General features: G+C 36.2%; 1 protein-coding gene across 8 annotated transcripts in view; it reads right to left on the bottom strand.

Moving 5' to 3' along the window:
* Positions 1-2630: 2630 nt before the first annotated feature.
* The window catches only part of LOC117210900, a 31555-nt gene continuing 22896 nt past the window's right edge, over positions 2631-11289 (bottom strand). For 5 of the 8 annotated variants that reach the window (XM_033454325.1, XM_033454330.1, XM_033454327.1 and 2 more), the window contains 5 exons: positions 9494-9646; positions 8419-8530; positions 6934-7292; positions 5762-5973; positions 2631-4474 (listed from right to left, as the gene is read on the bottom strand). In XM_033454325.1, the coding sequence (XP_033310216.1) occupies positions 4297-4474; positions 5762-5973; positions 6934-7292; positions 8419-8530; positions 9494-9646 (1014 nt within the window). In that variant the 3' untranslated portion in view covers positions 2631-4296. The remainder of the gene's footprint in view (positions 4475-5761; positions 5974-6933; positions 7293-8418; positions 8531-9493; positions 9647-11289) is intronic. The other 3 variants (XM_033454326.1, XM_033454332.1, XM_033454333.1) reach the window with 3 other exon arrangements.

Here is an 11289-nt window from a genome sequence, read left to right as displayed (position 1 = left end):
ACATATACATACGTACATACATATGTATAGCCCGTATATTCTCGCGATTCAAGAAAAAAAGGTATCGTTCGTAGGATTCGTACTTGCTTCTCTGTTGCTCTTTCTTCGGCATATTATTATTGCATCCTAAATTTGACCTTAAATTTCTCAAACATTGCGACCATATATACATACGTATGTATATTCGCATGTGTGACAATTAACAATGCTCGGCTAACATCATTCGCGTTTCGTCTTTTCTTACCAAGTAAATTTACGATGTACGCTTTATCAATAATTTCGTATACAGAAGAACCGAATCTCGGGTTTAGCTGAAGCGAATGTGAATCGGTCGCCTGAATGTTCTTAGCGTTTACGATCGTGCTCCTATTTTACGCATCTTTGATCAACGGTACAGCTGAAAAACAAGAATATCTTTCTCAGGTACAACAAACTCACCGAAAGTTGTACGATATCCAATACCATCGGATGACGATTCTCCAAGTTTGTCGCGCTTCTTTCTACCAATTCCCTCGTCCATGTTCTATCCGCGTTTACGTCAATAGCACAAACCAGACAACGCTTCGAATCTTCAAACAATTAAATATTATAAAACAATGATTTTTTTCTACCGTAAGATTTCGGTGAATCGATCGTAGAGTAGCAAGAACTCAGTTTCAAACGACCACATTTATCGTCATCGTTCTATCACGATCTCCGCTGTAAACGTCAGAAAACGCTATCAATTCGTTAATGAAACAGTCGGTTGAGTCGATTTAAGGGATTGGAAGACGTCGAGAGAGAAAGAAATTTCCTCGACTACGGAGAACAAAAAATCAGTGTTCCATCGTACGTGTAGCGATGACGTTAGCGACGAAGGACGTATGTAGCAAATATTCGCCTATTCGAGCCTTCGCAGCTGTCCTGTGTCCTTTATTTATAACACAGATAAGAGATCTGCCTATCGTTTAAAACGCTATTACATGTATGTATATATAATGGCGATACATTCGGCAAACACGTGCATGCATGGCCGCAAGTTTTAACCAGAGTAGAAAAGGAGGGATATATCGGCTACATAAACGATCCAATTTCATTCGTTTCGATCCAGGGCGATCAAACTGCGATGCAAACGAGCGATGAAACTTCGCGCTCATTGTGATTTTGTACTTATGACGCTGTGCGACTCGGCAATTTTATACATGGATACAAATGATTATAAATTACGTAAGATCAGGCTAGTGAAATATTAATAGAAAAGCGAAGGAATGAGAGTTTTCATAAAACGTGCGTTAACAAGTTTTTAAAAACCATTCTTTGTTATAATTTGATGCTATTTAACATTAAACCAATTATTCTCCATGCGTCGAATTATGCTTTCGCCACATTGGTGAATAATACTGTTCGAATTTTATTATCTACTACAAAAAAATGAGAATGAATAATTATTATAAATCATGAAAAGTGCCAAATTCTTTGTACGATATAAGTACATGTGAGGTTTCCTCGTCACGTTTGCATAAGAGGGCATTTCTCACTGGGCAATGTAATAAACATTCTCATGTTAGCCGACATCGACAAACACCTCATCAATAGTGGACACAAGTTGTGCGAAGAAAAGATGGAAACACACACTACGGAACTATTCTAGAGAAAACAGTTTCGAAGTGAACGAGGAGAAAACTAAAATATTAGTATTCAGAAGAACAAATGGAAAAGTAGGAAGCAGAAAAACGAAATACGAAGGCTAAAACGTAGAAGAGGTAGACGTCTATACACCTATGTAAGAATATTATTTTCAAAGTCAGCCACGTTTCATACGGCAATAAAACATTGTACAACTCGGGCAATAGTCGCAACAGGCACGATCTGGAAATCATTAGTAACGACAAAATATAATAGCTAGGACACGGTAATTACCGAAAAAATGGGACAGAGAAACACCGAGACTCGAAAAGGAACTGGTTCGCTGAAATAAAGAAAGGCAAACTGGATAACCGTGGATATGGAATTAATAACTCAGCAACAGCAGCCGAATTAAGCCAAGTAATCAGTAACAAGTACTAGAGAAACTCTTCCGTAAAGACAATTTACCCATATATGTATCAAAAATACAACAAAAATAACAAAAGCCAACTACCTAAATACCAAATTGCCACTAGTGATTACCACGAGATTAAATGACGCTAGCAAGAAGATAGGAACGGACAATAGTAAGGCCAGGAAATTGGATAACTTACAAAACAAATGCTATATGCAACAGACAGGAGCTAGAAAACAGAGAATGACATGTTGACGGATTGCCCGTAATAGAATCAGTTCAGAACACGATTCGTGATCAACTATGATCGAGCATGCCATAATAATATATGTAATAATGACAACAATGATAATAATGATAATAATATAATAAATATCATTGTTTACAATCACTGATAGAACCCGTACTTACGATAAATCTGAAATACTCTGAAAATCATTGCGGCGAATTGTGTGTTTCTAGAAGCAAGTTTCTTAAAACTAAAAATAATCACGTTGGAAGAAGCCCTGCAAAAGACAATTCGTATTTTTATAAGAAATCGCGATCATGGGTTGAGAATCCAGCCGCCATTGAAATCACATTGAAAAAACATTGAAAACATAGGTGTATGTATGTACGAAGCTGTCGAACCGCACAGAATGCGATTGCAACTACGTGTAATGTATCGTTTGTCTGCATCGAACATAAGATAGGTGGATTAACTAAGGGAATTTGTTGCTCGTTGCTATTTTTTTTTCGCTATGTATGTATATGCACGTACATGTATCCCCGTTCATAAATATTAGAATACCTAATGACTTCGTATAAAACACGATAATTCAATTAGTCAATTATGGTAGTCAAGGAAATGATTAATAGATCAGTATTGTGTATTCGTGAAAGATAAGGAATCAAACGTTACATAATAAGACATTGCGTGCTACAAAACATATGAGAAAGTTATAACATTATTTGGAAATGTTCGACATTTCGATATACGACGAATTACCATATCGCTTATCGACGCAGATAGTGGCACGAAAAAAAAAGAAAATTAATTTTTGTTTTTATTCGTAATAAATTCTATCGCGTGAAACGGTATACATCTCTATCTGAGTTTGTCACGCCAGAATTAAGTAAATTTAGACAAAGTAAAAAGAATAGCCCGAAGAGTAAAAATAAGGAGTAAAAAAAAGAGTAAAAATAGGGTCACGTTATAACAGCATCGAATAGAAATAACAAGGTCTTACGAAACTATCGTACAAAAATACGTAAATACATCGTATTACGAAAACGTAATACGTTACGTATGTGCGTAACGCGTATACAACATGGTACAAACTGATGAACGTAAGTTACAAACAATTTTTATTTTCCAAGTTGTGTGATAGGTCGCTAATGTCAAGAAGCGATATGTTGGTCTCGATGAATCACCGATTGAACAAATTTAAGACGATCAAGTAGATAATTCAGGGAAGTTTGTCAAAGTCTAAATCCGGTTTATGGAATTACCGATAACGCGTACAACTAAATAACAACAAATAACAATGATAAGCGGAATAATAATATAAATATTGGAATCGATTAAAGTTTAGGTAACGATAGAAGAAATGCATGCGTGGCATGCATGGCATGCATGGATGGGGAAAAAATAGTTTTCTAATAATTCTTTGGATTTACCTTATTATCCGTAAATGTCTTAATATGTACATAGGTATATATAATTACGAACGGAGGTGTACGTATTTACATATTACTTTAGCTTTTATGCTGATAACGACAAAGCTGTAAAAACTTTGGAAAAAGATGCCCTTCTTCCCTGTGGAAAACACATTTATCAAACAGGGAAAAAGAGGATTCTTCGTTGCGATACGTACTACGGTATATCTTCGAATCTCCATTAAGGAAGAAGAAAACGATTGTATTTGCTTGCTATAACTTCTTTTCCCGCGCGATAAGAGAAAACTACCCGTTTTTCTACCGTTGCCTCGAAACACATTCATTTCTCTTTCTTTTCGTAATACAATTTCTGGTTGCTCTTCCAAATGGAAGAGGGAATCCGAGCATCGACATCGGAATCGCAATCGGAATTTCGGTTATCCGCCGAACGCGGCGCAATTCATATCGCATCTCGTCCAGATCGGTATGATTCTCGAGCTAGAGCTCGAACGTCGAATCGAGCAGATCTAATCTAACGTATTCGTGTTCTCCGGATGTTGTGCTATGTACCAGTTAAATAGTAATTCCTTAATTCCCGCTTAATTGCCAACGAGACTACGCAGTCTCGTGGCGAGGCATTATTTTCTTACCAACGAGACTAGACCGCGGTGCGTAAGCTTTGGCTTCATCGACGACTTGTTCTGCCCAGCGTTTACTTGTTGGTGACTTCTGCTCGTTGTTTGCTGCTCCCTCGCGTTCTGCTTTTTCTTCAGTGACTCCTGCTTGGCACCTCTGTGCATGTGAACGCAGCAGAAGCTGTTTATTAACGCGACAGGCCGGAAAATATAACGTTCGTCATAGCTTGCCCGAAAAACGCTACTATCGTTAAAGAAACAAACATCTATGGCCGTGATTATACAGAGAGCGACGAGCGATAAGCGGCTACGTCCTACTCATTTCCGTAATCTTTACGATTATCCTGCCATAAAATCGGCCTACACTGCGGTTCAGCTGTTAAAGATTCGATATCAAGATAGTCGTTCGCATTCGTCGTTAGTTACTACGTGTTTGTTTGTCGCTCGGGTATCTACTACAATAACAATTAACATAATAAAGGAATGACGGTCGCCTGATTGGTCGCCTTCTCTGTCGCTCATTCGTTATATCGCCTATTTCCTATACATGTGAAAGTTAATAACGATTTGGCAACGATTTCAGCGATACGAATTGGCAGTGATATCATATCATGGCAGAGTATCGTCAAGTACTCGGCGAAACTTTTCCATTATATTTCAAAGATTATACCGACTATACCTGCATAAAAAATCCATTCACGGATACACTTGCCGAAACTCTAACGACGAGGAAGAATCTTTAACAGAGCTGTGTTGCGAACGAGGCTCAAAAATCGAATTCACAACGTTTCGGCCAGCTGAATTTTGGCCAAAGGCAAGAAGGAGCGGTTCTCAGCAAGTTTTTACTTGCATTTTCTACCACTTACTCGCGTGAAAGCGAATATTCTATCATGGTGCCGATAAAGAATCAATTCCAAACTAAAATAATCATCGAGCCGAATCTAAAGCTGCGAGCTTAAAACTATGTTGTGTCGAACCCTTGTCGATCCATTATATCGGTCGCTTCTTTCAAACTTGCACTTTGCGTCATTTACCACATTCATTAGCAGGTATTTAAAAAAATTTTTTTTAATTTTTCCAATACTTTTTCTAATACTTTTTACGCGTCATAAATCAGTTAAATTCGTAGCATGTTCTAACATTGCTGAAGCGTAGCATACGCGTGCCGCGCACTATAACATTTATCTTAATTTTAATCGATGGTACGTAACTCTATTCGTATAGATACCTATGCGAGTGGTACGCGAAAAATAAAGTCTGAGAATTCCTGCTATAGATTTATATAGGCCACATACAGCAGCTTATCGTTTACTCCTTATTGCTTACTGCTTACCGTTTATCGCTCTTCTGTATAATCGTGGCTTGAAAGGACGAAGGAAGGAATAAGGAAGGCGTAGAACAAGACGTAGAACAAGGCGTAGTAGAAGAAGGAGAGCGAGTTAGAATAAAGTGTAAGCGAAAAACTTACAGATATCGAGTGAGATCTTCGACGTCGACGAGCATCGAATCTTGTTCCATGTGTAAGTCGTCTCTTCTCAAAAGTCCTTCGACCAGAGCCTCGTTCAGAGCAGCGATTCTTGCGTGCAAATCGTTCGCGACTACTTGAAGTTGCGCGACATTTAGCTCCGTTAAAAGTACTCGAGACAATCTGCGCCTATCCTCACCCAGCTGAACGCCAACCTAGGGATAATAACGAACAGACCTTTTTATTCTTTTTAACGCAAAATATTATATTCCAGTTATTCGAACACGTTTTTCTTTCGATGTTTCATAGCAGTAAAAATAACGACACATAGATCTAATTGTTTTCCACACTTTGTTCTTCGTATGTTAGCATCTTTTTGGAAACACAAGTTGGAGAACACCTCTGTTTGTCCCATAGGAAGTTTTATAATATAGTTTTAGTTTTGGTTGCTATCACGGGATAATTAATGCATCGATTAATGCTTAATTTCATGATATTATTAGATTTCAGGATATAGATCGAAGAATCTGATAGTTTTAATATTAACGTACTCAACTCGTATTCAACTAGAATACGATACGGAGTTCCTTGGAGTGAGAAAAAAATAGGAGAGATTAAGAGGCAGACTTTACTGGAGGGTGGTTAGGTCGGGGTGTCTCTGGTCTTTGTCTCGTTCAGAAGTTGTACCAGTTATGTCCAGCTCGAGACCATCCGTTCTTAAACAATGGTCGTAAAAGCGAGCCTGATTGAGTAGCGATTCGACATAGCACAACATACGGTCGCCAGATTGAAAGAAAGGCCAGAGTACAACGATACGAACGTTAATCTTTCTTCAGCTCTCTAACGATCATTTTCGATCCAATAACCACAAATATCTCGGAAGCTAAAAAGAGTCCGATATTTTCGTGAGAGGAAAGAGTCGTTGAAGATATCATAGAAATTATGACACATTTAAAAATCATGGAAATCATCGAGGCAACCGCTAATCGACGAGCTCACTGTAAATCTAATCTATAATTTGATCAATATCCTTTGTTTGATCAAAGACTTTTCGAATTAAAGATATTTTTCTTGAAACTAGGAAACTCGCGGAAAGGACAGCACGATTAGATGGAAAAAGCTTGAACCATATTTAGCGATGTGAAATTATTTGATATATATATGATAAAACTCACTTTTTCGAGGCTAGATCGCACCATCTCGGTGATGGGACTTTGTTTTAGCCTTTGCCTCTCCACTTCCATCTGCATATGCGCCATTTCTTTGGCCTGTGCCAAGGCCATCCGTGCCTCGGTTTGCAATCTGGCCTGTCTGGCGAAGAAGTCGGCTTCGTCGATCGGTGCTGAATTCAAACCGCTATCCAGTCTCAAAGGTGGAAGGCTCAGCACTTGAGGTCTGACTGGCATTTGTTGTTTCTGTTGTTGCTTCGAGTTCAGTGGGCTCGGCGTGGATCCAGGGGATGCATCGTTCTCTGAACACGGAGACTCCGTGTCCGAGGGTGTTTCGTTCATGAAGCAGATCTGTAGATTCATCCCTGAAGAAAGCAATTGATTTTCTAAATGTAAAATGTTGTAATTCTAAAATGAAATTGTACACGCTCATCTACCTCTGTATATAGGATAGATTATCTTCGAAGATATTAATTTGTCTTTATTTTACCTAATTTTGTACTTTTGAGTTTTTGTTTTCCAATCAAGATGCTACACTAACCATGTTTTGCTGGAAATTGAGTTGATTTTATAATTTCTTACTTGGACTTGTTTTCAACCGAAGTAGTATGTAACGCAAGAACATCTTACGTAGATTGCTGTTATAATTATCTACGAAGAGATTAATTGGCTTTTGTTTTATTCATCTTTTCGCAACGTCGATCTTTTATTTTATAACAAAGATAAATAATAGCGAGGGAAAATCACTCTATATCATACCTTCTCTCGGGCTCAAGTATAGCAATTTCAATGATACAACGAATCTACTACGTATTATGTAATTGATAAATTTTGTAAGAAGAAACAATATTCTTGATAGAAATACAGTCGAACATATTTCAGTTGATACTAATTACTACTAATTAATTTTCTTAATTCTACTAGAAACTGCTCTCACAATTATTTCGAAACAGTAAGATATTTGTAAGATTTATCTAAAGCGTGGAATTTAGCCTTCCAAACTTATCTTGCGTTTCCATTATTTCCATATTAACCAATAAAATGAAAAGTACAAGCAAGATATATATATAAATTCGGCGTTATCTCTGCTTAAGCTCGCCTTATTATTTATTTCTCAATAAACAAAATCTCTATGTTATATTGCATAACAATGCACAACCAATTACCATTCGTTCGAGGTCGCGTAGCATTTTCAAACAAAGGATCTCCATGCCTTGAAAAATTATTTACTTCTATAAATAAACATAATTTTATTCTAACTTGAATCTTTCACATATCGTCCGAGTCCGCACTCCACGCCACGCACGCGATACATATCCATAATAAAGTTGAAAACCAAACATTAAACCAATAATCATATACCATTGCAGTTATTCGATCGATAATGTCACTATAACTATAAAATTGATCTATGGGTATAAATCGATGCTTTTCCACGAAAGATGCGACTAACGAGATACGCTTCTTGCGAAATGTTCAAGTGATACGGACCGCTTTGAAGCCGCGACTGGAGACTCGGTTTTCTTCCGCGTTCAGCGCGCAAGTCTTCAGCGTCTGGACCCATTGCCAATCTCCTTCGTATCTCTTCGCGATCATTTCGCCGCTGTGAACAAACAGAGAAATCTAAAATGTAAACACGAGGGTGGTAGAAAACCGTCTTCGTGCTTTAATTCTTCCTAATTGCTTTTTTCGAAACTGTGCCTATGCGTGAGAGTGAAGTTATTACCGACATTGACGGTATTTAGCTTCTCTAACGTATACTGTAAATTAGACATTAGCCATTAATTGGAAAGGAAAAGGGATGTTGTCCCGATAGATTATCCGTTTATTGTACTTTTCTTTATGATTTTCACACGGTGACGAGTGGGAAGGATAGAGTAATTGGTGTTTGCCAATCGAAACGAAATGGATCAATAGTAGAACTATAATATCTATTAGAAGCGATGTTTATAATGACTTTACGTGATAAGGAACAGCAAACGTCTCTCAAAGCATTTATTATTACGTAAATTATATTACGTACATTACACGTAAATTCGAGTAAAGAATAATTTTTGAAAATAAACCATGTAGTAAATAAAAATGTTCAAAATTAGTACGAATGAATGTATTCTCAAATTTAGAATGTATTCACAAATATTAATATCTAACTATATGTAATAAATAATCGTGATTACTAATAGGAAATATAGGAATAGCGAATCTTTACTATTGAAAAATATCATTTCTCTAAAATTTCCATTCTTATTATAAATGGTGCCATTGGAATTCGACTTTTTCCCTATTACTATGAGTCAATTAGAATTACAAATCCACCATGGTTAGATATTATTCTAATGAATCATCTAATATGCCGTAATATGTCATTACAAAATTTCTACACTTGATATAAATATGTATATTAAACCGTATTGTAGACAAGAAATTGAAAGTAAACCATGATGATTCTGCACCGTAACGGAATTTAAGAACCAACCGTTTCCCTTTAGTAAAATTTCGCAACTAGTAGGAAAAACTATTTAGAAAGGAAGCATTCTTTAGAATGGGAGGTCACCGGAAGTCACACCTGAAAAGTTTCATCCGGTTCTCCCCGCACTACTCTATCGAATCGCATAACGAGATCTTCCCTTTCAACATCTTTTGTTTCGTCGGGCTTCTGTAGCAATAAAGTCGTTCCTTCCGACTTTGGCTGTTCCTTGTCGGTCTCTTTATCGTCATCCTGATGTCCCAGAAATGAAAGTCAATTCAATGTAACGATCGGTACGTTTGATTACCACCAATAAAAATGATCAGAATGATATTCAGTCGTGCGAATGGCGACAGAGATTCGCGCGCAAAGCAAAAGGATAGTGACGAGTAATAAGTGATAATGCAATGCTCGATGTATTCAGCAACACTCAACTTTCTTTCCTCCTTTTCCTTTAGCGCTTTGTACTTTTGTATTTTTATGAAATTACACGACGATAAATAAAAAAAATATTTAGATTTGAAATCTACTTCAGAGAAATAGATTTGATTTGATTTGAAATAGATTGAAATAGAAAAGAAATCTACTTCAGAGTAGAGTGCAATTTCATGGAATCAGAAATTTTTCATTTCTATCCTTTAGGTGGATAAAATACTTTATGATTCGGTAGAAAATTTAGGTACTATAATTTCGTATCGTCTAGCCTCTTTAAATTTTAAGCGGTTTATTTCATTAGAAAAGTATTAATGCAGCATATAGAATTTTTCAGCCGATATCGACACCTTCATTTACGTGTCTATTATTATTTGTAGTGAAAATATTTCAGGTAAGAGATAAAGAGTTTCGGGGGAGTTGGGTATATTTTTCTATTCGTATTATTGGCCTTTTTGTATACCCTATTGGATTATAGTAGTACGATATAGTAGATTATAGTAATACATGGACATGTAAAGGTCAAGTTTGTTTTCTAAATGGAATCATATTATCATATATATGGCAGCAATAATACATTAACCTACTCGCGTGGGAAAACTATTTATCAGTTTAGTGGATATTTTAATTTTTATTTTGTAAAAGATATCGCATGAAACACATATGCCATTTGTATTTATTTTCCTCTAAGACGTCGGTATCACAGAGACACCCTGTATAAATAACTGAAACGATATTTATATATATTATACATATATATATATATATGAACTGTAGTCCTTTTCAACAATGACATATCTACCATGACAGGTTTTAGCGTTTCGCCCTTTTTTTCGATGAAAAGTTTGAGATTACCAAAAGACGAATAGATCAGTATCCGTATTCTTTCCGTTTCTCGTAGTTTTAAGCCTATCTATGCTTTGTGTTTTCCTAATAATAACAATAAGAATGATTTGCTTTTTACTTCCACTGTATAGTAGAGAAACTGCACTAAGAGGCTGTCCGTCAATAGGACATGAAATCATTTCCGAAAACTTTTTCACAATTTCTTTCAACTTTCTCAATTATATTCCTAGTTATATTTAATACTTAATAATTAACACGTGGTCGGCCCATTTCTTCAATAATTGCCAACAAATGCGGCTATCAAAATCTTTGCGTGTCGTATTTACAAGATATGCGAATGTATTCTTATGTTTATAAAAATACTTTTAAAAACTTTTAAAAAATGCACGCAACACATGCAAATCAAATAGTATTTCTAGAGACAAAATAAACTATCAAAGCCTCGTTTCGCTTATTTATCTTTTTATACAAATATCATGCGTTTGCATAAATGTCCGCAGCTTATCGACCACCTACTTATTCGTTACTTATCGGTATTCATATTTTTACTTTCTACCTAGTTGTTATATCGCTATTATACATTCACTATTCTACGATCCTAACATTAATATTATAAT

The sequence above is a fragment of the Bombus bifarius genome, unplaced genomic scaffold (assembly GCF_011952205.1).
Source record: "Bombus bifarius isolate JDL3187 unplaced genomic scaffold, Bbif_JDL3187 scf7180000008213, whole genome shotgun sequence".
Lineage (NCBI taxonomy): Eukaryota > Metazoa > Arthropoda > Insecta > Hymenoptera > Apidae > Bombus > Bombus bifarius.
The sequence above is the reverse complement of the archived record's forward strand: the minus strand, read 5'-3'. Positions and strand labels throughout refer to the sequence as shown.